This window comes from Trichoderma camerunense, assembly GCF_050948025.1.
Source record: "Trichoderma camerunense strain CBS 138272 chromosome Unknown V8C40scaffold_4, whole genome shotgun sequence".
In the NCBI taxonomy this organism is placed as follows: domain Eukaryota; kingdom Fungi; phylum Ascomycota; class Sordariomycetes; order Hypocreales; family Hypocreaceae; genus Trichoderma; species Trichoderma camerunense.
In genome coordinates, this window is record NW_028145366.1 from 92,209 (window position 1) to 116,674 (window position 24,466).

The 24,466-nt window shown below is 47.5% G+C and overlaps 9 protein-coding genes across 9 annotated transcripts; 4 read left to right on the forward strand and 5 right to left on the reverse strand.

The window, feature by feature from the left end:
- Window positions 1-97: 97 nt before the first annotated feature.
- Window positions 98-1,280, forward strand: V8C40DRAFT_236794 (uncharacterized protein). The gene has a single exon (XM_083214120.1). It carries the CDS (start codon window positions 283-285, stop codon window positions 1,132-1,134), a length of 852 nt encoding a protein of 283 aa, XP_083075947.1. The 5' UTR covers window positions 98-282; the 3' UTR covers window positions 1,135-1,280.
- V8C40DRAFT_156526 (S8/S53 family peptidase) lies at window positions 1,204-2,331 on the reverse strand. The gene has a single exon (XM_083211388.1). The coding sequence runs from the start codon at window positions 1,911-1,913 to the stop codon at window positions 1,266-1,268; it is 648 nt and encodes a 215-aa protein (XP_083075948.1). The 5' UTR covers window positions 1,914-2,331; the 3' UTR covers window positions 1,204-1,265.
- V8C40DRAFT_156520 (S8/S53 family peptidase) lies at window positions 1,778-4,219 on the reverse strand. Its single transcript, XM_083211387.1, has 2 exons — window positions 2,389-4,219; window positions 1,778-2,331 (listed from the first exon to the last, which is right to left on the reverse strand). Exons 1-2 carry the CDS (start codon window positions 4,173-4,175, stop codon window positions 1,926-1,928), a joined length of 2,193 nt encoding a protein of 730 aa, XP_083075949.1. The 5' UTR covers window positions 4,176-4,219; the 3' UTR covers window positions 1,778-1,925.
- A 123-nt stretch (window positions 4,220-4,342) lies between these two features.
- On the forward strand, window positions 4,343-6,307 carry V8C40DRAFT_236800 (uncharacterized protein). The gene is made up of 3 exons (XM_083214121.1): window positions 4,343-4,725; window positions 4,787-5,462; window positions 5,525-6,307. Exons 1-3 carry the CDS (start codon window positions 4,401-4,403, stop codon window positions 6,141-6,143), a joined length of 1,620 nt encoding a protein of 539 aa, XP_083075950.1. The 5' UTR covers window positions 4,343-4,400; the 3' UTR covers window positions 6,144-6,307.
- A 3,226-nt stretch (window positions 6,308-9,533) lies between these two features.
- V8C40DRAFT_285065 (uncharacterized protein) lies at window positions 9,534-10,854 on the forward strand. Its single transcript, XM_083222283.1, has one exon. It carries the CDS (start codon window positions 9,662-9,664, stop codon window positions 10,649-10,651), a length of 990 nt encoding a protein of 329 aa, XP_083075951.1. The 5' UTR covers window positions 9,534-9,661; the 3' UTR covers window positions 10,652-10,854.
- Window positions 10,855-11,581: 727 nt separating this feature from the next.
- V8C40DRAFT_236805 (bZIP transcription factor) lies at window positions 11,582-13,355 on the forward strand. Its single transcript, XM_083214122.1, has 2 exons — window positions 11,582-11,882; window positions 11,982-13,355. The coding sequence occupies exons 1-2, from the start codon at window positions 11,759-11,761 to the stop codon at window positions 13,199-13,201; spliced, it is 1,344 nt and encodes a 447-aa protein (XP_083075952.1). The 5' UTR covers window positions 11,582-11,758; the 3' UTR covers window positions 13,202-13,355.
- Window positions 13,356-13,420: 65 nt separating this feature from the next.
- Window positions 13,421-16,398, reverse strand: V8C40DRAFT_285068 (major facilitator superfamily domain-containing protein; the record flags this gene model as incomplete). Its single annotated transcript, XM_083222284.1, has 4 exons — window positions 14,601-16,398; window positions 14,475-14,478; window positions 13,634-14,248; window positions 13,421-13,557 (listed from the first exon to the last, which is right to left on the reverse strand). Exons 1-4 carry the CDS (start codon window positions 16,242-16,244, stop codon window positions 13,421-13,423), a joined length of 2,400 nt encoding a protein of 799 aa, XP_083075953.1. The 5' UTR covers window positions 16,245-16,398.
- A 984-nt stretch (window positions 16,399-17,382) lies between these two features.
- V8C40DRAFT_273139 (alkene reductase) lies at window positions 17,383-20,821 on the reverse strand (the record flags this gene model as incomplete). Its single annotated transcript, XM_083220441.1, has 7 exons — window positions 17,383-18,447; window positions 19,109-19,366; window positions 19,472-19,856; window positions 19,948-20,066; window positions 20,147-20,424; window positions 20,481-20,738; window positions 20,791-20,821. The coding sequence occupies 7 exons, from the start codon at window positions 20,819-20,821 to the stop codon at window positions 17,383-17,385; spliced, it is 2,394 nt and encodes a 797-aa protein (XP_083075954.1).
- A 2,442-nt stretch (window positions 20,822-23,263) lies between these two features.
- On the reverse strand, window positions 23,264-24,045 carry V8C40DRAFT_285078 (uncharacterized protein; the record flags this gene model as incomplete). Its single annotated transcript, XM_083222285.1, has 3 exons — window positions 23,880-24,045; window positions 23,483-23,814; window positions 23,264-23,422 (listed from the first exon to the last, which is right to left on the reverse strand). Exons 1-3 carry the CDS (start codon window positions 23,944-23,946, stop codon window positions 23,264-23,266), a joined length of 558 nt encoding a protein of 185 aa, XP_083075955.1. The 5' UTR covers window positions 23,947-24,045.
- Between the last annotated feature and the right edge of the window lie 421 nt (window positions 24,046-24,466).

Genomic DNA, 24,466 nt, shown 5'->3' on the forward strand with positions numbered 1-24,466 from the left:
AAGCATCGGATTGGGTACATATTCATTTTTCTGTATATTTATGACTGATTCACTATCTTTCCGTTGTATCCTTTCGTAGCTTCAATTAGCACTTCTCACATTCCTTGTCCCAAGTCACATGTGTCATCTGGGACTCCTAGGCAGCCGCGTGTCTATGCTGCCACCCTCCTCTGACATACCTAACTAATCCTTGCCATCAATTGATCGCACCGCTAGAAAGAGCCCGCCATTAAAGTGACAAATTGCTAAAGAATAGCCGCCTCTTTTCTAAAAATAATCATTATGCTACATACATATCTTTCCGCCCCAAATTTTCACATACCGCCCCCGCCGGATTGCCCCTTGGTCTTAGGACAGATCTTGACTGATCCAAAAGACCCTCTCTATAGCCTCAACGCTGGTGAGGTGATTATTCCTCTTGACTCTCCTGAGATTAGCTCCCTACCAGCAAAGGGCTTCTCTACTACCCGATCGCAACTAAAGGAAGGCAACTTCAAGGTCTGGACTAAGCTGTCAGATTTGTTCCCTATTGGAGTCAGCGCCGAGGGCGGTAAACGTGATAGCTCGGAGGATGTCTTCACCATTGAATGCGTTGAGACAACCTTCTTCCTCCCGACGCCCACGTATTTGGCTAAGAGCCTCCAGTGTGAGGCGGTGCGAAGCTATCTCGATGGTGCCCGCTGGAAAAAATCGCTATACATTGTCACAGGGATCAAGGTCGCCCGCGGTGCCAAGGTAAAGAGCTCTACAGTCAACAGCAAGAGTACTCACTGCGAGCTATCGGCTGGTTTGGCGCAGTCGGGCCTTCCATTGAGCGTTGGTGTCGGCGCCGGGTCCAAGAAGGAGGCAAATGAGAGCACGAGCTTCGAGAGCGACGGATTCCTACTGGCCTTCGAAGTCCGCGAGATCAAATGCACCAAGAAAAAACCACCGTCCACAAAGCTCTACCACAAAGGTGCCATGTTCGAAGCTGGGGCTCCAAAAGGCCAGGAGGCCGACAGTGAATTTTATTTCACGATGGAAGAGACCGACCCAATTCCAGCTAGTCATACTGCACAGGCGTTTGGTCCGCTTGGACTCGCGAGTCAGAATTCAGGTGATGGTGACGAAGATAGGTTTTGCATTGAGCCTTGACACCTGATGTGTCTATGAAGCTACTTAGGCGGTTGCTGTGTCGCATTAGAACTGCATCTCCATAACTCTAGGATCACGGGTTGCAGTTTTTTACACGTAGGGTATTAAATTTGACTCTATCTCTCAAACTCTCATGAATTGAGCTGGATCAAGATCTTGGATCTGATAATATCTGCATACCGCTCTCTCGTCTTGGCTGACTTGTCTTCCCATAACATCCAAGGACATATGTAGTTATGTCCACCTCTCTTCTTGGGTGCCAGGAGCTTCAATACTGATATCATTCCCGAGAAGCTATGAAGCCGTCTAAGATTCTCTTCCCCAATGTTCTTCTTGGCTTTGGCATAATCGAGCAGGTTTGCCACAATACCGGCTGCGATAGGCGTAGCAAATGATGTGCCGGACTTACGAATCTTAGCACACGCAGCCCTGCCCGGCTCGGGAAGCTGGTGCACTTCGACTGCTTCCCCAAGAGTACTAAAATACGAACCATCATCCATCTCAGAGGTAAAAGTAGGGTTGAAGGGAGACGGGTTGCCTTTACCGTCCGTAGCAAACACGCAGATGACCTCCCTCTGGTTAGCCGGGAAAGCAATACCGTCGTTCCCGCCACCGTTGGATGCCGCAGCGAGCAGAATCTTTCTCTCCTTGTAGGCCGCTAGTATTGCATCCAGCACTACATCACTCCGATCTTCTAAGCCAAACGACATGGAAACGATATCAGCCTGGCAGTCCCGAATTGCCCAGGTAATAGCCTGGTTTAATATTAGCGCCGCCATCCTAGCTGTCAGCTATAGCTCCCAGAAATGACCAACCTCGGCTATATAGCTCTCATTATCAAGTAATCCGTCTTCTGAAACGCGAGCGATGCATACTTCGACACCTGGGGCCACTGCCAACAACAGCTCCGTGGTTTGAGTGCCATGTCCCACCTTGTCCTCGACGTCGAAGCTGTCTACCAGCCCCGAGTTATCAGGTATCCAGTTGCGCGTCTCTTTGATGCGATGCCGTGCTCCGTTGATAAACGGGTTGTTCCAGCATATGCCTGTGTCGATCACAGCGACCTTGGTGCGTTGAATGCGCTCGTCCTCTGGCGATCCGCCTGCCTCAGAGGCCTCGATGATGTCAACGAGAGAATCCATGATCTGGTCATGATAGACTCCTAGTCTTTTCATCCAATCGTTCGCATAACTCGCCCTAGAAGTATGGTTAGAGCCCAATTTCTTTGTAAGGCAACAAAAGAAGCATACTTACGAGGTATTTCGAATCTCGTCATCTGGTTCGTCTAACAACTGAAGTCTCTCGTTTAACACAACCCCCAGCTGTCTCCATCGATCTTGAGGTTCCTTGCCTCGGGGCGCGACTTCTTGACCAAAGATCCTCTCTTCAGTGGAGGCAATTTCTGAATCGCTTTCGCCCAGCTCTTCAATAGGATTCTCGATGATATCGAGGTACTCCTGAAGCTTCAAGGGTTGCAGAATGTAGTCATGGATCAGGTGTCCAAACTCCTCATCGTCAGGCTGAGTATCGACCGGGAGAAAATCGCACCGGAGGCATGCCGCAATGGCAGATTGGTGGCTCTTGGCTACCTTTCGTTTAAAGCCTGGGCTCTCTATTATTTCCCATGCGGTTGCGTAGTTATCATATATGTTTCCTGACCGGCCATCGCTGCTCATGGTGTCTATTATGACATTATACTCGAGTTCCAGGAGTAGCACACCGAGATCTAAGATGAAAGGGTGGGTGTGGAAAAAGTCCTTCCAGCCGTTGTCATCTAGGTATGTGGATGATTCAGTAGGAGGGATCTCAAAGAATGGTCGGCTTATGTCTACCTTAGTATGGCTCTGCTCACTGCCAACAATTGGGAGAAAGAAGCAGTCAATGAACCTCAGGCGACGAGATTCAAGCCAGAAGGTGCCCGATTGCAAAATAAACTCGGCTAATGGTGCTGCTAATAAGACCATCTCCCTTGAGGATAGCTTTTGATCTTCTAAAAGCGAACGTAATGACACATAAGATTCGACTTTGCGTAAGGGTCGTTTAGACAAGGTAAATTGGTCTGATCCAGATTTAAAAGACAGAGAATTTAACGTTGTATAGCTCCATATATTTTCCTCCATCTCTATAATCTGGTTTATTGTGTCGAAAGCTGGTAAAACTGCTGGGGCTGAGAACCTGACAGACCTAGAAGTCTGTTCTGATAGAGAAATATCGTAAAGCAGCCAGTCCACATTCCCATCGCTACACGGCCGCCGAAAAGCTAGCATATTAGTGCTTGACGAGTTGGGCTCTTGACAGACACATATCATGGCTTGAGGCGGGTGTATGTCAACTGAAACTTGTGCAGAAGAGCGGCTGACAAGCCGTGCATATGCCTTGAGTTCGATGAAACGAATTTGTGTTTCGTCTTCCCAAAAGCGCTCCTGACTCTCGCTACCAGCATGCTCGGCTGATTGGTCCTTCTCATTAGACGTTATCGGCCTATTGACACCTTGAAAGGAGTCACAGATGACCGATCTGCATCTCTGGAGGACTTCTAGTGATCGCTTGGCATCTCTCTGCTCAATGCTGAACTGAACAGATCCACCACAATACAGCCCGTCGATGTCAGCAAAGGTACGGCCAAGTCGATTCGCTGAGACCACTAGCTGACGAAGCCTCTTGATCTTGTAGAAGCGCTCCGAAGACTTCTTTTTAAGATCCGCACTCAGGTCAGCAGAGGGTACGAGGTCTGTTCTGAGCAATGATTCAAGAAACTCCAACATTCGTTCGGCTGTACTGCTTAGCTCGACCGAGGACCCCGACGGATTTGTTGCGTAATAAGACTTCAGACCCAGTTCTATCAACCCTATCTCGACACAAAAGTCGTCGAAAAAGTTGCGTATACGCTCGATCTCTTCTCTCGAATCAGTCGGCCTCGGCCATCGCGACTTCGCTTCTGACTCAGCCGCCTGCTTGGAGACGGGGAGGTCTGAGCCGAAAAACTCCAGGACACCAAGCAGCAAATATACCAGCTGTGCATCTTCTGGTTTCAGCGCCATCTCCAGGTTCTGTGGTCATAAGCATATTAGATGCATTGCTAGGTTAACAACTCATGCCTGTCAGCTCTTACTGCCCAACTCATCACGTGTCGGATCGGCGTTGTCGGCGAATCGAGAAGCAATCATTCGGACGGTAAGATGCGGGGCAGCCCATGCTCGCAGTTTCAGCATCATCCATCGCGACACGGCTATACCGTGCTATAAGTACCGTATGAATTAGAAGATATGGAACATCTTATACCCTCTGTTTCGGAGAAAAGGCGCCTGCTCTATACTGCCTCTGAAATTGGAAGTATTGCTAATGCCACGAGTGAATGCCGCGAAGCCTTTCAAAAGTACCTCAAAGAACCTTACCCTGGCACCGAAAGCGATGTCGCCCGTTTGTTTGTCAACTTTGAGAGGTGGTCTGCCTCGCTATCAGTTGACCGAAATTGGCCCTCTCCTACTTTTAGGAGAATTCTTTCCCTGGACACCCTTCTGAGCACAGATGCTATGACGAAAAGGAAATTGACAGATTTGCTTCTCTTGATCGCTAAACACATTAGACAAGGTGCGGACTCTAAGTATCTTGCATCAAGATGGTTTAGTAACGATCAATTACTACGACGCAGCAAGCGAAGCCTCGGTCCAGTCTCGGACGTCTCGAGGCTCGGATAAGTCCAAGGGTGGCAGTCATTCGGAATATAGCGATAGGTTTTCGGAGTCTACGTTGGAATCTTTCAATACTTTTGTGACACAGACGGGCTATATCAACCCCCTCAAGGCCATGAAGCTCTACATGAAGAGGCTGTATGACTTCTCGACGCTGCTGCGTGCCACTGTTCCGGAAATTCGTTACCTTGCCCCCCGCCACGAGAAAGATGAAAGCTTCTGGCAGGTGGCCAACATTATGGTAAATTATAAATTTCCGGACGCTGATCCAGAAATTACTTCTAGGCTAGCGGCAGCTATGATTCTGCGCCGCGGACGCCTCATGCAGCTGCTGACCAGACGAAGCCCCGAAAGGCGAGCTCATGCTAACACTGGCTCAGAAACCAAGAAGGGAGAAGAGCCAGAGCCAGCAGAGCTAGCCGCATCCAGGGCACCGACCAGTGCCGCTACTGTTATATCTGCCGGATTCAACACACGCAATCTCTCGAGAGTTACACCCTCCATTGTATCTAACCCTGTCAAAGCTCTGGATCCTTGGGAGCTCATTCCGTCCAGGCCAAAGACGTCCGAGACAGGCGGCTTCACGTGCCGCTACTGTCATCGGACGCTACAACCCATGTCTGCTTCAAGATGGCGGTAATGTAGATTTTCGACTAGACACTTCTCGATCCGTGGCTGACTTGGCGTCTTTATTCCAGCCGTCATGTCCTCCAAGATATCGAGCCATTAGTCTGCCTACATGCGGCTTGTTCGCGGCCCCTAAAGATGTTTGGAGACTACTCAGCCTGGAAAAGCCACATGCAGATGCATGATTTACGCTGGTATTGCCGTGCTCCTTGCCACGGCGGCTCCATATTGGTATTTTATCATCCAGACGACTTTGAGCAACACCTTTGCACTGTACACCGAGACACAATTGCCAAACACCAAATTCCCCTTCTTATCCGAAACAGTTCCCGACCAACTTCTTATATGCCCAATACGTGCCCATTATGCATGAGAACAGTAGATGACCCAACAATGGAGTGGAAATCGCATATCTTGAACCATCTGATGGCCTTGGCTCTACTAAGCGCGGACTCTGTCATCAACATGGACCAAGAGGATGGAGATATTACTTCCGAGAGCATACCTGAATCGGCCTGGGATAGCTATCAGATGTCGATACTTGATGATGAGGACATTGCCTTGCTATTTGATTACCCAGCAAATGCAGATAACGGAGATCAGGATGCAGTTATGGGACCGTGGCCCAGCGTCGAAGATGAATGGGGCTTCATCAAAGGACAATTTTCGAATCGTTCCTTAGAACACTGATACTATAATCACTGAGCTTTGCATTACGCCAAACATTAGAGAAACTTATTCAAACACCATGTTTACAGTACCACACTATGTATTTTCCTTTCTGAGCGAGTGATGGCTTTCATCTTGGCTATCTCCCTTTTATATCTAACACAATGCAAATGTTTTTATAAGAACAGAAGAACTTGCCCATGATCGATGTCTAGACTGGGTATGTTTTATAGGCTATCCTAACTAGTTTTGAATGGCGAAACTTCTTTAGAACTATTTTGTTGGCATTGAGGCGCGCTATACTCGGGCGTCATTATTCGATTGGCAATCACCGAGACGGGTCCTGTTATGTGATGGAACAATACCTTATTACTGGGGACTATGTCATTTTGAGGCTGCCTCTACGTACGCCAATTGCTGCCGCCGTAATGGGCCCATCTCGTATTTCTCTGTGGACGGATGGAGAGGCGAATACGCGGGGTTAGCAACCAGGATTACTGGACCGAGCGCGAACTTGATCGGCTTTACCCGAGAACCACAACCCTGTGGCTAACCTGGTCGCTAATCGATACTGCTGATCGATACTGCGGATCAATATCGCTGATCAATGTCGCTGATCACTACCGCTGATCACTCCACTACCGCTGATCAATACCGCCGATCGATACCGTTTCGATGCCCGGAAACAGGACTAGATGATGTTATTTATGCAGCAGCTTGTATCACTTATCAATAAAGTTAATCTCGTTGTCTAAAGTCTTTCTGGGAAAATAGCTGTGTGTCGCAATTCCCACGATGACTATTAGTATAAGAAACTCAGCATTAATTGAGGCACAAATAGAGCGATGTCTCCCCGATAGAATTAGTAGACGTGCTATCCTAGATATCATGATTGAAAATATTCCATAGATAGTGGTTATAGTCACCTGCAGGCAAGGCCATCGTCTCTCTAAGCATGCCATGGGCAAGCCTTTGTGTCCCATCTCAATGTGAGCAATGCAAGAGAATGCCGCAACTTGACTCGCTTGCAGAACTGTGTACAAGTTACTGGGGATCGAGGTTTATTGACATTAGTTGAGATGAGCCAGCTTCTGACTGATGACGTACATAGAATTGCTTGCAGATTTAAACTTGAATCAAATGGTCCAGTCATATCCAAGGTCTGAAAGCCACCAATGAGGTTATGTAATGAAATCACTCTCCGCGAGAACTCACTTTGGTACCCTATAGGGTAGATATTATATCTATAAACTCGATTGAACGAACCACTTTACAATCTCTCATCATATTGATACCATATTTCTGAGCCTTCTTGAAAACCAGCCCAGACCCAGCATGACCAAAGAATAGCTAGAGACAACGATCAAAGAGTCTTTATTCAACCCTGTGAGCCTCTTGAACCAACTGTTCAGAGCTGGCAGGCAATGAGCTCTTACTCCATGTACAATGATATTGATACAATTTAAATTTCCTGTTCCTTTCTACGGGACAATATCTAATGTTGCCTTTCGCAAGCAGTCGACTCGCAACTAAGATTTGGATAGGCTCCTCAAGAAGCCTTCGAAGCTTGTCAAACCACACGTTCCATGAGATTCTGAAAAGAGATTGAGGAATATCAGCCGTGGCTAAACACTCGCTGCATCCACGTGTGGCAACGCTAAGGCTTCTATGGAGTATCTGTTCTTCAACACTAGCATCACTGAAATGCAAAAGCCGCATTGCCAAGATACTTGGCCATGTTTGTTGAGCGGCCAATCCGCGTAGTAGCGGCGCGCGCTGCTACGTTTGTTGCGCATTGTTAGTCGTTCCTTGGCTAGGCATCCACGGATAAGCAGCATGAGTCGATTCGCCGAAATTCTTGAGCTGCCCAAATCGGATATTTTTCTCACTGCCATTGGATCCCTGTAGCGCCGTGGCTTCGGTAAGGCGGAGCGACCGTCTGACTATGGCCTCGAAATCGGCGGTTGACCCGAACCCGGTCGTGAGAATGCGACCCACCTCGATCAGCATGGCGCCTGGCACGATGTCCTTGTATCCCTGGCCTCGACAATCATATCGGGACATAGATACCATGCGGCTGATCCCACAAAGGCTGCACCGCTGTGAGCACTCTGGGGAATGCCAGCCGAAAAATTGCTGCATATGCGCCTCATTCATCCCATTCGTCTTCGTAAAAAGAGCTCTTCTCCTTTCATCTCCCCTCTAACCCCTTCAACCTCCTTCAGTGTCAAGCCGGTTGTTGCTAACGCCGTAACCGTCCTACCCCCGCCTACCGTACCACTGTCACTTCAGAAATATTGATAAAGCTCTGAGCTCTATTGGAGCTTACGCAGGGCCGCTCTCTCTGCCCCGCCCACTAGTTGACCATTCAGACTACAGCCTTCCAGGATGGGACAAAACCCGTTAGATGTAAAACGGATTATCTCCTAGTCAGCGCTAAGAGTCTGTGCCTTACTTGATTAAGTGCTTGCATATGAGCAAGGCGAAATTTTTTTTGAAACGCTCATTTAAAATAGGACTATACTCTTGCTCAATTAGGTAGGAGTTAGGCCAATATTTTGTCAGTTATGCAAGGGGTAAGCTTACACAGATGCCCATTCAAACTAATCAGTGTCAACTTCAACTAATCGATGTCAACCACCTACCCTTTTATCAAGACGTTGTAAGATACCAAAATAGGAAGATATAGAAGACATCTTATGGAGGAGTAACTGAGGAAACCATTCTTTAAAGCAAATCCATATCTGACATATCTGACATATCTGACATATCTGACATTTCGTAACGTTACTTATTCTGCAAAATAAAGCAGTACGCCCTAAAGCAGTACGCCCTTACCAAATGCGCCGCACTCTATCAAAACTGATTGAGGCCAAAGGACCCTCTTCAAGTGTGATGAATTATGCAGGATAGTTAGCTTGATCGAGTTGGTAACTACCAAGAGCCTTACCAAGAATGATACCGACTCAATTCTGCAGTCTCCGAAATTAACAGTCTGGGGCCATTCCCCCCTTGCTAGACTAGCTCCTTGCAACGAACCTATGATTTGATGCATAGCCGCCTTCAGACAGCTAGCTGAAGACTCAAGAACATACTGGTGTTTCACCTTTTCAAGTGCAATATGTCTACGCGCATTCTGACTTCCTGGAACGTAGGGTCACGCTATATCGGTAATCTTGACACGGATAGCATGGGGTTCACAGACCTTAATTCCAAGTTAATGAGACTTAACGACAGGGGTTAAATCCCAAAAATAACAAGTGAGACATGTAACAATTGCGAGCGCGGGCACCTTAACATCACACCTACTCAGACTGGTAATGGCATCTCAGAATCACACCTACTCAAAATGGCAATGGCATCTCAGAATAACTTGGTAGGCTTGACTAGCTGGGTTCGAATGATCTATATAAGACTAAAGACATATCTGCTAAAATAATGAAGATCTTTTCCATCAAGCTCATCAGCAGCCACAGACTTTCAAGGCTCTTCGCCAACTGACAATTATCCAAGTCAAACTTCAATAACCATATTTGACAATGCATCAATCACTCACCACAGTCCTGGCCCTTTGCCTGGCTTCCACCGCCATGGCTATGCCCCACAGCAACTTGTTCACTCGACAGACCTCCCCTGACGGATCTTGCGGTGGTTCCACTGGCTTTGTTTGTGCGAGCGGTTTCTGCTGCTCACAGTTTGGTTTCTGCGGTACCGGCCCCGATTTCTGTGGCAGCAGCGGAGGTGGTGGCAGCACCGGCACCTGCTCATGGGAAGGCCACTGCGCTGGTGCCTCATGCAGCACTGAGAACGACTGCTCTGATGACTTGACTTGCAACAACGGTGTCTGTGGCACTGCTGGAAGCGGCGGTAGCACTCCTCCTCCTCCTCCTCCTCCCCCCACCGGCGGCGGTGGCGGCATCACCTGTACCTCCAAGGTATCCTACAGCGGCGATGGCTCAACCGGTGCCGGCTGGCCTGCTCAGAGTGCCTGGGCCAGCTTCGACAACTTGTGGAATGCCAACGTCAACGCCATTAACGGCGCGTGCCAGAACAATGGCTGGGGCGTTGCAAACAACTCTCCCACTGAGACTTCGCAGATCCAGGCCGCTATCCTCAGCATCTCAGCCTCAACTGGTGTCGATTCGCGCTATGTCTTGGCAACGGTCATGCAGGAGAGCAAGGGATGTGTCCGTGTTCCCACTACTCAAGGATTCTGGGCCAACCCTGGTTTGATGCAGGACGCCAACGGCACACACACCTGCTGGATCAGCCCGGGCAACGGCATCAACCCCTGCCCCCAAAGCCAGATCCAAGGCATGATCCAGGATGGCACTGGCGGCACTGCATCTGGCTCTGGTCTGCAGCAGCTTCTGGCCAGTCTGAGGACTACTGGAGCCCAGCAAGTCTACCAGGCTGCTCGTCTTTACAACTCTGGTAGCATCCCCTCCAACGGAGACTTGAGCGGACCTGGTGCTACTCCTTCCTACTCCTCGGACATTGCCAACCGTCTGCTTGGCTGTGTTTTCTAATCGAGCAGTATCATACTATCTTGATGAAGAGGTGGTAGTGGTAGAGCAGAAAATTTGTTAAGGAGATGTTTCTTTTCAAGACATGTATATATTTTGGACATGTATATATTTTGGAGATGCATTTGTTTTGGAGGTGTACATATGATGAAGATGTATATATTTTGGAAACGTATATATGATGCAGATGTATATAGCAAAAGGACGCATTCTATATGACTTTCGTTAAAAAACTCCGTAAATTCTTCGTTAACTTTCACTTGCACTATTGTATCAAAGTAGTTTTTTAAATTCTATACCAGCTGCTCATGCTGGGCAACCTTTCGTGACGAGTTGCATTCAAATTGTAAAATTGTGTTAATAAAAGGTCTCAGTTATCTATCACTAAGTCGGTTGCAGGACCACTTATATTTATATACCTACCTTACAATCTTTGAGATCCACAGACATAAATCGTTCAGAGATACCCTGCAGTCAACAATTATAGCCGTTCATTCTGACGAACTTTTGTGCTTCGAATATACTTCAATGAGTAACTAGTACTAAAACCTACGGTTGTCAGTTTCACTATCCTAGAAACGATGATTCTCTCGTTTTGGATTGCTGGTTTATGATACTGCAGTATTTCCGCCTGCTATGGGGAAGATAGTCATAGAGCTTTAAATTTACGTAGCATTCAATTTAGTGGCCACAACGAGCATTGTAGTCTCACGACTATGAAAGAAGAGGCTCAACATTATATATTACCTATGTTATATCTGTGAAAGGGCTTTTTTCTTTTGCGAAGATATATAACATTAGCTCCATCAATACTCCCATCATTAAAGATGTACACTTTGTAGATACGGAGAGACGTCACGTGAAACTGATGCGGTGGCTCACGTCAGCCAATTCCTCCGTAGCTACGGAGTATCCGCATCGCATTCTCGTCAACTAACATTTTGTCGTATCCCTCATCTTTACGCGTCACAGCGACGGAGCTTAGGCACTTGTAACAGTTTTACTAGACAAGGGGAATACCAATATTGAGACGCAGCTGATACGTCTATTTTACGCTACAGCGTCCTAATATCTCAAAAAGACACCCTTGTCATCCTTCGCACTAACACCATGCCGCCAGAGAGCCCAGAGGCACTGCAACAGGCTGTGAGCTCATTGAAGCGCAAAAAGCAGCCCGTTCGCCGTGATTTGGAGAAGAGACGTCAACAAAATGCCCAGGCCCAAAAGAAGTATCGTGAGTGCCTCCCCTCCGTACTTAATGTACCAATATTGTGAATCTGTGAATGACAATTACAAGGGTAACTAACAAATGAAACGATGTGTAATAATTTAGGAGAAAAACAACGTCAGCGACTGGAGACTCTCAAGGCAATTGCTGCATCTGCTGGACAGAGCCATGCTAATGAGAGACCGTGTTCGCAAACAAGTCCGTCCGAAGTGGCGATGCAAAGCGACAACAGCAGCTCAATAGATCATGGTATTTCGACGTCACCTGCGCCCCATCAAGGATCCTCGACAGAACGCCCACCACTCAATTCACAGCCTGAAAGAAACTCATTATCCCAAAGTACGGGGGACTCTCACTCAGCATTTAACTCTTTTGTCGTTCCAAAAGAACCTCAATCCACCATCTCACAGCCAAACGACAATCCCTCACCTTTCGTTATCGGAAACATCCACTCCATCTCCAGTCCACCCGCTTCGACACCTGGAGAATGGCAACTCCAGACTTCTCCATCCAACACTACGCACTCCCATCCTCCTTCACCAACATGGGACTCATGCACGCATGTCAGCTCTTCATTCCTCATACGTGACAAAACTAGGCAAACGTTTAGCACATATTGGACTACAACAATTGAATGCGGCTGCTTAATACCACACGTACAACTACGTTCGAGAGACCCCTTTTCCCACAGCGATACGCATATTATCAGCTTCGGCGCTGATGGAATGGACACGGATTCATGCACGAGCAGCAGTATCCACATTGAGCGAGCATGCATCGCTGCGGCGCTGTACACACTCGTGAAGTATATGGGCATTAGGGAGGAGACCTTCTGTGCGGATGACTCGCTCTCGCCTTTCTACCGGCCGAGCTTAGAATTTGCTGATGATGCCACACGGAATCGGACAATTGGTATGGTCCAACAAATGTACAAGACCTTGAGGCCGGACCTGAGACCAAGTGCGGAGCAGATCTTGGTAAAGCATCATCCCTATATTGACATTCTGCCCTTCCCGACATTGCGGAGGAATCTTATTATGCATCAGAAAGAAATCGACGAAGACGAATTTTTGAACGATACACTGACTGGTTTGATATGTTGGGGTGGCGTGGGTAAGGCAAGGAATGATAAGGATAATGTGACGGGGCATGCGGCTGCGGAAACGGCGTGGGATGCGCGCAGTTGGGAGGCCAAGGTGTGGTTTCTGAGGAAGTATTGGTGTTTGCTTGGTGGGGAAGATGGTGAGCTTGTCAGGCAGAGTGAGTGGTGGCGGAGTGTTAGGGGAGAAGAACTCAAGTTAGATCTAGTTGACTTGAAAAGTTGACTTGCAGAAGGACCTGGAATTGAGTGTCGATTTTGTAGAGAAAAGCAAATCTGAACGCAACACGATCTCACTCTGGTGCAGAGTTTTAGGCAATCTCCCAATTGCACACCGAGAGCAAGACCTCCATTCTGCCCATGATCTGAATCAAGACCAGCGCCTGTTTCCATCAAATAACGCAACCATCACTTTTGACAAAGCCAATCAAGAATGACATTCACCTCAATCTTTCCACTCGTCTCTACCCAGCCTTACAATATCCGATTGTTCTAACACCCAAAACTTCGCAGGAGCTTTCCCCTCTTCCACCATCCTCACAGCAGCCACGGCGGCTCTCCCGATAATCGTTTGATCTTGTGCTACAGAAAGTCATTAGTCTTGGTCCTCCCAGTTCAGAATGCCAAATGAACAAAGACAGGATAAGGTTGCTCATACCCCACTTGTCCTGGAATCCCTGTCCAAGTTTCTTCATCCCATGAAAGATATCCTCCAGCCACTTATTCTTTGGGGTTTCTCTTCCCAGAATCATTCCTGGTCTCAAGATTATGGCATTCTCAAAGTCCAATTCCTTTATATGTTTCTCAACGCCCCTCTTCATTTTGGCATACGGTGTCAGGGCAAATGGGCTCAGCGCCCCGCTTGTCCCTGCGCTCGAACAGTAGACATACGTCTTAACACCTACTGCTTTCGCCGCTTTCGCATTTTCTACACATAAATCGTGGTCGATTGCCCATTGCGCAGCGACAGAGCCTGCGCTGCCGATCGTCGTGCCGACGGCGTTGAAGACCACTGAGGGGACCAAAGGCAGCGTGGCGATTAAAGGACCCCATTTGGCGGTGTCGGTTTCGATGATGGATTGAAGTTTGGAGTCTTGTGTTGGCGGAGCGCGACGGGAGATAGTTGTGACGGATGTGCAAGTCGTGGAGGAGAGGAGGGTAGCGAGAATTTGCGAGCCCACTGCGCCAGTGGAACCAAAGATTAGGGCCGTTGTCATAATGATGTAGATGTTAAGTGATATATAATGAGAGGCATTGGGGAGGAAGATTGAATCTTTTTAGGGTTATAAACAATCTTTAAATAGCCCACTGTAAAAGTGGCTGACGTTAAGTTATGTTGCTCCTGTATAAAATAAATTGCCTACGGAGTAGCTACACGGTCTTTAATTATCCCGTCACGGCTGATAAGCCAACAGGGCACAGCATTTATAGTCGCAATTATTTTAACTATCTACCTATTAACAATATAGCCGGCTAATTTTAGGCGATCAATGTTGGACACAACTTAAGCAAGTTACAAGCAGTTGTTATACGTTACAGTTGAACCATAACTGCTGATTCTCTCAAGCTGCACCTCCACCAGCAATTGCCGCCACATTCAACTTGTTCCATCGCTGGAACAAGACAATAGTAATAAAAGCAATCCCTGATGATGCAATGCCAATCGCAAACGCAGCTTTGAGGCCCTGCATGTATGCTGTCAAAATCCCAGGAATTTGGTCCTCCGAAAACACTTTTCGCAAATCCGTCGCGCCAGTACTCACCACGAGGGCCGGGTTGACTCCCGGTGCTGTCTCGGGAAGATTGTTGATCATAACGTTAACAAAACCAGCTTGGGCAGCAGAAACCATCCCTGCACCGCCAAGTGTCTGGAGGAACAGCAGCATGGCTGTCGCTTCTGCGAGATCCGTGGCCGGCGCTGTAGCTTGTACCGTGATAATGGGGATCTGGGACGCGATGCCCCAGCCAACACCGCCAATGATCTGGTAGCCTATCCATTTGCCCTCAGAAGTACCAATATCCAAAGTGTAAAGCAAACCTGTACATATCGTCGACAGGGCAGTCCCGGCAACGATAATCGGCGCCGCAATACCAGTGGCAGAGATGTAAGCACCACTGCATAGCATGGAGATGACAATGGCGACAATGAGGGGCAGGTTTCTAACTCCACTTGACTGGGCACTCGCGTTGTCGATGCTCTGGAAGTATATTGGTAGGTAATACAAAACCAAGTAGTACGCGCCAGAGTAGAAGAATGAAAAGACCGATTCGACGATGTAAACTCTCTGCTTGGCAAGGCGGAACGAAAACATAGCTGTGTCTTTCTGGAACCATTCCCATAGTATAAATGAGCCCACAATTACCGCACTGCCAACTAAGAGGCCTATCTCGTGTGCAGAATCCCAGGGAAACTTGATACCACCGTCCTGTACGGCGAGGAGATAGCATACCACGAAGGCGATCACGAGAGCGGCGCCTACGGGGTCCATATGGAGGAGCTTCTTGCACAGGGTTGCCGCCTGTGGCTTTGCAGTGCTGGGAGCCCTGAAGAAGACCAGAATGATGAAGGCGGATATTGCTCCAATGGGAAGATTGATGTAGAAGCACCAGCGCCATGATACTTTATCTGAGAATGCACCTCCGATCAGAGGCCCAACAGCTGCCGCAACGCCGTAGCTCGTTCCAACAATCCCAGTGAATATGGGTCGGCTCTTTGGCGACGCAGAGAATCCGATGATGGTATATGAACCGGAGCCAATGCCTGCAGCTCCCACGCCCGCAAACGCACGCCCGACGATGAGGGCAGTGCTGCTAGGCGCAACAGCACAGATCAAAGATCCAAGCTCAAAAATGAAGATAGCGATGAGGTAGCTGGTTTTCAGTGGAAAGTATTTATAGATTTTGCCCCAGGCGCTCTGAAAGCCGCCCATGGTCATGAAGAAGGCGGAGCTGTACCAGGAAATATCCGAAAGCCCGTTGAACTGGTCGGTGATTTTGGGAATTGCGGTCGCGACAATTGTCAGGTCGAGGGAGACGAGAAAGATGGCGAGCGCAAGTGCAGTGATGATGGCGACGAGACGAGAACCCGTGGGATACTCTGAGTTATCATTCGCGACGTCTTGCGAGGTCGGAGTTTCCATGCTTGAACCCATCTCTTTATCGCTAATTCTTCGGTCATTCAACTCTTTCTCGTCGATAGTACTTGCCACTGCTAATGAAACATTCCATTGCTCTGAGGTGATGTCGCCTTTTGAATCAAGAGACGCCATGTGGATTGATGTATGTTGCCTGTCTAGCTCTGGTAAATGCAGCTCAATGAAGAGAGTTTCTCCTTATTTCGTGAACAATTAGAATCAAACAGTCCACGTAGAGGTAGCAGCAAACACAGGTATTAATTAGACGAAAGCCAAGAGCAAAGACTGCCCAACTAAACGATGCTACTCGCATCCGTTGGCTGAGTGTGTATTAATGGCTGACGAGGGACACCGACGCCGTGGAAAGTATCCTTGTACTCGCAAATGGCTTTATCAGCCATTTTCATCATGGCTCTTTCAGTCTGCATTATTTCGAATGCGTCGTTGATATCAGCCATTCGTCGTATGGCTCCCTCAGTCGGCATTATGTCCAGCATGTGGCCGATATCAGCCAAAAAACCGTAAACTGTATGAAGTTCATGCGGACAAGCTAACGGGCCGACGGGCTAACAGCGAGTGGCTGGCGCTCGGGAGGATCCGATAAGCAGTGCCGTAATTGCTCTCTTCTCCTGTGGAGGCCCTAGGTGTTGAGAGAATCAACGTCAGCCGCTTGAGAAATAACCCCTAATCATAAATGCCAGGTCGGAGAGTGCTCGAAGAAGCTCAGCACCCATTGGATCTTCAGCGCAGAAGCGGCAATTCGCCGAAAGAGATCATGTTTTCCTTGGACTGAATGCTTTCCGTATGCGGCCTGCTGCCGTCACTCATAGCGCGTGATGCGAAGTGGCTGACGAGTAATGACTAGTGAACCAAAGTTTGGGAAACTGAGGCATAGATAGTTATCGCACTTGTATTTAAGTGGGATTATGGGCAAGTTTCGTTCAATCTCTCCAAGTAAGTAGATTTGAGCGGGTTTGGTCGGGGTTCGACTATTGTGTTCAAGCTGAGCGCGTTGTAGGCGCGTCTAAAGCCGCCATAATGCCCGCTGATGGTAAGCCGGCCGGCATCTGCCCGTTAGGCTGACGCTTCCGAAAACATTACGGAGTAGTAATTCATGACATTCGAGCCAGCGATTTGCACACAGAAACTCCTTTGGTTTGTTACGGTTTATATCTTCTTTTAAATATTATCATTCAAAGTCTTGTAACTAAACAGTGAAAACGTCTATTCTATTCTATTTGCTTTTTTATCTAATAACCAACTTTTATGAGACCTAGTTTTTAGCTTCTGCGCTCGCTAAAAATTCATTGCTAAACGGGTAATCGAGATAACCTGCGGGATTCTTAGGGGTATAGAACGTGCTTCGTTCATATTGATTGAGCGGCAACTCATTCTTGATTCGGAAAACAAGGTCTGGATTTGCCACAAAGTGCCTGCCAAACATCACCATAATATCTCTCCTGGAGTATACCTCATCGATCGCTTTCAGAACGTTGTCCGGCCTATATCCTCCGGCCAGAAGAATTGGCTTATCCCAGAGGTCAAATACGAAGTCGAGGTTATCGTCAATGGGGTGTTCCTGGTCGAAGTTGTTGACGACTCGGGGTTCTATCAGGTGAATATAAGCCAGATCCAACTCCTTAGCTTTGTTAATCAAGTTTGAGAATTGAGGCACCGGGTCTTTCATCCGCATGCCCTGGAACGTGCTCCAGGGGCTCAGGCGAATTCCGAGACGTTCGCTCCCGATGGCGTCACCGACAGCTTTCATGACTTCGTAGGCAAAGCGGGATCGGTTCTCAGTGCTGCCGCCGTACCTATCTGTACGGATATTGCTCACATCCTGAGTAAAGCTATCGAGAAGGTAGCCGTTGCCAGCGTGAAGCTCAACACCGTCGAAACCAGCACGAATGGCATTCTTCGCTGCCGTTGCAAAGTCACGCACAATCTCTTCGATCTCATCGGTAGTGAGGGCCCTTGGTACAGGAGCTCCCTCCTCATGAGGGATCGCGCTCGCAGATACAATCTCTATGCCTTCTTTTTTGGCAATCTCTGGAACGGCGGCTCGGCCGATGTGAAAGAGTTGACAGATGATGAAGCTCCCGTTGCGATGCACTTCGTCAGTGATAGCCCTCCAAGCTACCACCTGATCCTCACGCCAGATGCCTGGTGCGTTGGGGTAGCCGCCACTACCGTGTGAAATAAGGCCAGCCTCCGTTATAATTAGAGTTCCCGGTACCCGAGACCGTTGACTATAGTATTCCTTCATCATTGGCGTCGCGGTATGGTCGTCAGTGCCTCGAAAGCGAGACAGAGCCGGCATGCCAATCCGATGTTTGACCTCGACTCCGGCAATTTTTAAAGGTTTCCATAGCCGTGATTGAGCCATTGTACGAAACGCGTTTGTTTGCTGACCCGTGCGATCGTGGATGGTTATAATGAAAGATGTTATGTTATAGAAAGTAAGATGAGCCTGCCTTACGATGTAACTTTAATAGCCAAAAGCAGCTTGTTGATGATGAGATGTGTGCCATACCTTGATCTGCTTATATACTTGCTCTTTGTGTGGCAGGATAGATCATTGGAGGTGGCTAAATTTTACAACTCCTCGAAGGTTTTGCCCATTCAATAATCGAGATACTTCCCAAAACAGCGATGGCGTTAACCTCAGAGTGAAGTTTGGCTGCCATTGGTCAGTCGATTGACCAGTTTACTTAAGCACCAGACTTACAAATCAACAAGCAGCCACTGATCATGGATCACATCACTCGTAATATCGTTAATTTAACCATCACTACAGCTGTGCGATTGATAATTGATCTTCCTAAATTGTTCTCGAACATGCCGTGGCCATCCGTCGCACCAACTCGCACGTTAGTGGACTACTCCATCATCATAGTGCTTCCCGCCCTGGAATCTAAAACTGCATAGTTCGTCATTGCAGTGGAGTGTCATTGAGTAGCATCATTGCTAGGGTGAATCTCTTCCCAAAACTCCTCCACCTGAGCACGATAGGCCTTTTCCGACCAAATAAACTGGCTCATGATTGCCACAAGTTCCTCCAAAGAGTTATACTTCCCCGTAAATCGAGAGTCATGGTTCTCTTGCAGAAGAGCTTTATAGTCATCATGAACTGATCCTTTGGGTGAAAAAGAACCGCCTATATGTAACATCCAGATAAGCAGGTCGATCTGACCGTCCCAAAACGGGTCATTGTTGGACTCTTGTAACTTGCGAAGTAAATGCAACGAAACATGAGACTATGTTATTAATGTCAGTATGAATAGAGTGAGAGTAGGTCAATGTGAGCAAGAATTGGGCATCAACGTTGTAGGTCAAAATCACCGTGCAGACGTTATACATACAGGCATTACAGAGTGGCGCCAAACCTTGCAGCAAAGCATGCAGGCACTGAGATAGGCGGCTAAATAACACGCCTCCATATATGGCGAGAGCTTTGGTAGATCTACGAGTCTGGACCCGATTGAAGCCTGCTGATTGTCAACACGGAGCATCTCCACAGGGTTCTGGCAGGAATATCCGGGGAGATCCTGGACGCATTGCAATGCGTGTATATCTTTCAGAACTTCAACATAATCGTCTGGAAACAAGTGGATTCTCTTCTCAAAACCGGGAGCCAAAATAAAAAAATCTGCAGCAAAGGGATCTCGTTTCCACTGGAGCTCAGCGAATGTCGTGTGATCTATTATACGGTCGGATCCGGTCATGATGGATGAATTCAGATCTTGCCTATTCGATTTGACGAAAAGTAATCAGTTATAAGCCATAGCCCATTCGGCGATCAAACTCGAGATACTCGGGGGCTATGAGGGCATCTCACCAAAAGATGGCCCGCTTGATTCCATCGGTCAGATAAATGGTTCTTGATTGACCCAATTCAAGCAGCTGGCGGATAGCGCCCATATGTAGTTGAACTTGCCATCGCATGCCTAGACGAGCCTATAATTGAACACATCAGTCAGCACGAGCTATTGTTTTAAGCTTCCAATCGAAACAACAAGGGCTCGGAGTTTTATTACCTCCACTCCAGCAAGGAGCAAGATGGCGCCCAGAGTGGGCAGCGAGAGCGCTGCTTCCGGCGAGTTCATTCTCTCGCGTATGGTGCTCATAGCTTGGCCTTGGTAGTCGAGACACTCTTGGTCTACATTACCACCAGTCACCGCAAACGCAAATGTTAACTTCACGGCGTTCAGGAGAGCCGGGTCGTCAAGGTCTGTGCGGAAAACGGAGCCGAAGTCTTGGAAGACAACCGGATCTGCGACGCTAAAGACGGGCTCGGCAGCATGTCGAGCAGCGGCTGTGGAAGTTCTATGAGCCCCATATCACAGAAATTCATTGTCAAGCGTAACTTACTGTGACTAAGCAAGGCCCTCAGTCGCGGAGAGTCTCCCATAATGCTCTCGAAGGGGCCGTAGGCAGATGCAGGGGCGAATATGGACCATGGGACCAGCATTTGGCCAGATGCACCAATGCCACTGCCCAGAGTCCCCTCCTGCGGCCTCCGTTTACTACGTAGAGCCTGCTTCACAGCATGTGACCTGGCTACACGCCTCTTTTCCCGGTCTTTTGTATCCTCTGGATTCTGTATAGATATGAATTGGAAACCTGTCTCTGTCCACGAAGTTAGCTTCTCGCGCCTGCAACAACCCCAAACAAAACACACTTGAGTCACCTTTGTGAGGATCATTGTCCATGGCGCAAAACTCGATGTTAACGTTGTCAGTGGCGGTAGCCTTGGAGTACCAGTATGTTTACTTATGTTGATAGTAGCAGTAGTTTGGATTTGTTTCCCTTACTACCTACCTAGGATGTTCTGTTCAGAAGTCGCTGACTCATCTACTAGCCAAAGGCCTGAGGACAATAGGTGTACGGGGATCCCGGGCACTTCTCGTCTTTGCAGTTTAGACTAGAGTATTGCTAAGCCGGGAGCTAAATAAGGGTCTTTAGACTTATCGAGAGAAAATTAAAAAATGAGAAAAAAATAACACGGTGCACTGTCCAAGTTGCACAGTTGTGAACCATACAACACCATAGCCCTCCAAAACGTATTCTTGGGCAATGGAAGCTGGTTAGGCCTGCAAAATTTGGTTCGGACGCGTATAGGAAGTTGATTTCTAAGAGCTCAGTTTATTTCACAAGATAACCTCATCGGTGCTTCCATCCGCTCTTGTTGACCCCATTGTGTTGTAGGCCGAGAGATGTGGCTCAACGACGCCACCCAGACGCCTGCTTACTTCATTAAACCCGGCTCACTAATGCCCAAGTGTTATTGATCTGCTGACACGCTGCCGCAAGACAAGATAACAAGGCGTCATTCGTTGCCGTTCCAGGGCTGCCTGGCTGACTTGGTTAAAGATGGCTGGAAAAGAATTGCTCTGTCGTCAACCTTAGGAGCTCCGCTATTGGCTAAAAAGAAGACACAATGGAAACGTAGTTCTTCTTGAAGACATTCAACATACACTTTAATGGGCTGGCCGCCCGACCATGACCCAATGACATACGTCGGCTTCCAATAACACACGCCGTCCTTCTGGTGAACCTTGCACAATTCGAATTAGTAATCTCTCCTCTTCGTAGTGTCATAGTCAAGAGAGCTATCTCTCATATGACCTCCGTCGTATTACAGCAATGAACAAGAGAGCCTTATACCTAGGAGCGATATGGGAATTACATAGTCGATGAAAAAGGCGGGATCGACATAAGTAATCTGGTGGAGTAAATTGTTTGTCCGCAAATTGTTGGTATCATCACGTTGCAGATGATACGAGGCCTTCGCCGAAATAGGTAAAATCTTCAAACAAGATAGGCAAAAGCTCCAGACTTTCTTGACCAGGGGCCACATTACGAATCTCACTTGCTGCTGTAGTTAAGTTGAAAGCCTGACCAATCAGGGATCTAAGTTGGCTCCATCGAGTCAGTGATTGAAGAAGTTTTGCAGATTAGCGCTTCCATGGCATCTCAAATTAGCCTAAGTAGGTGTCAAAAGATCCATCAAATGCATAGCTCCATCTAACCCTACCTCAACAAGTCATTTTACGGTGAATGACTGGCCGGCAGGGCATGAGAGTTTGCTGCCAGCTAAAGTGTTTAATCCATGAATCCGAAGTCATGCACCTGCAAGTTCTCACGCCAATGCAGACTCTTCGTAATTATGAACGATAAGGCCACTGCATCCATACCTCTCTAAAGCATACAAGCTTGTTTTACACCTAGGGTATCTATTAAAAATATGCAGAAAGTACTGGTACATCTTCGATATGCTACCGCTTTCACTATTATAGCAATGTGCAACAATGATATAACATCAATTGCTATATTCAAAGAGTTGAGATTTTTCAATTTGACCCGCACGCCACCCCTTTTCAGTTTAGAAGTGTGTCATCTTTATTCTGGGGGCGCCGCTCCCTCTAGCATATACCTCACTGAGGTGTGCCTGGCCACCAGGCTGATGCTACCCAAGCAAGGCGGGATGGAATGAGATTGCATCATTGACCGGGAACCTTACTAGTTAATACTAATTAGATACCACTACATGTCTTCCGGGCGAAGCAGGGCAACGTACTAAGGAAGCTAAGAACCGAGAGAGAATGACCATGTGTGCCGCTAGAATATGATAAGTATCTCAAAAATGATCCCGAACAGCTTCAATTACCTGACTTGTGTGCCGACATCTCTACCACAGGCCAGATACTACTAAATATTTCACTTCTCAAATCTCGAGGGCAATGAACTGTCTGATTCGTCACTAATTCTAACAAATAGCTCATGACACGGCGGCCAGAGGTTGATGGTGGCACTATGGTAATTAACAGAGGGGTTGGCCAGCTTACTATCAGTTTAGTCGGGATTAATCTAACTAAAACAATATTCGTGGCCGTGAGTGGTGGTAATGCAAAATTGTGAACTGAACAGCCCCCTGGAGGGGATAAGCTTGTGGTCTATCATAGAGTATCTTCGTGGCAGACATCGCGATTCAATTTCATCTATCCATCGTCTTGTAAAGGCGTTGTAATGAATGAGATGGAAAGGCACAGAGAATAACTCAGGCCAGATATCATGACACGATTTTGCTTGGCAATATCAACCCGTAATAGCCAAAAGCCTTCCTCTAACAGGGTACAATAGACTGCTTAAGCTCATTCTTGTGTTTCGACCCCGAATTTTTTAGCAAGGTCATCTAGTTCTCTCTGATTGCTAAAACGCGCATGCGATGGCTGTTTATCGTTGAGTTTGGCATTAATGTTTTCCCATACCTGATGAAGGTCAGGGCGGTCCTTTGCCCCTCCTAAATTCATCTATCGTAGTTCGCATCAGTAACTAGCTGGTAATACTTGACACGGCACAAGTAATCATACCTCGGAGGGAACAATGGCCCAGGTTTCCATGACGGTTCCATCTCTCTTAATTACCAGAATTGCAGGCTGGGCTAGGCCATGTGGATATCCTTGCCACTCAGTAATTGCGACATTAATAATACCGTCGGCTGCCAAGCGCTTAGCCAGGGTGTTCTCCGGATCGTTGATTGCCTCGCCGGTATATCCACTAGAAGATCGGACTTCCGCAAGATGCTCCTCGTCTTGTGCAGACACAATCACCGGGCAGCCCCCAGCCGCAGTGATAGTTGGGCTAAGGTCTTGCAAAACGCGCAGGTATGCCATGCAGAACGGGCACCAGTGGCCCCGATAATCTTTCAACATAGTTAATAATTTCAGTCCTGGCACACGTAAATGTTCAATTATAAAGGACACTTACAGATTACGAACAGAAAGTCATGTTTCTGCCTGAGATTCTCGAATTTGGAAGTGGCGTTAACTGACATGTTGATCTTTTAGCATTGAATACGGATGTCTAGCAATGATACCCGTTGGAACAGGATGTTTGAGTCCTTTATAATCTGTAGCGACAAAAGAGCCTCAATTCGAACTGAGAAAATTATATACATATGTTTTATTGCGTTGGAGATGGGGAGTCATGGATTTTATGTCCCTGTCAGTGATGCGAATGGCATGAAGGGGGTTACTAATCGAGGCAGCACCACGAAAGGAAGTATCTAGGACCTCCCAAAGAGGTAAAATCTTCATGTAGTGATGTCCACTCGACTTAGTCATTGATTTGTCTGCTTTTACAAATCAACACTCTACAACTTGATGTACACAACCTTTATAGAAGTTCATATATTTTTCAGATTCGTGTTCTCCTCGCTTTATAGCATTACCGATTCCTATTACAAGCGAATCGCGTCAAAATAATAGCATTCATGTATATTCGGCTCCAAGAGTCAATGTAGTTTTAAATAAACGGTCTTCATTTAAGACACTGGGCAAACGCTTTTTGTGATA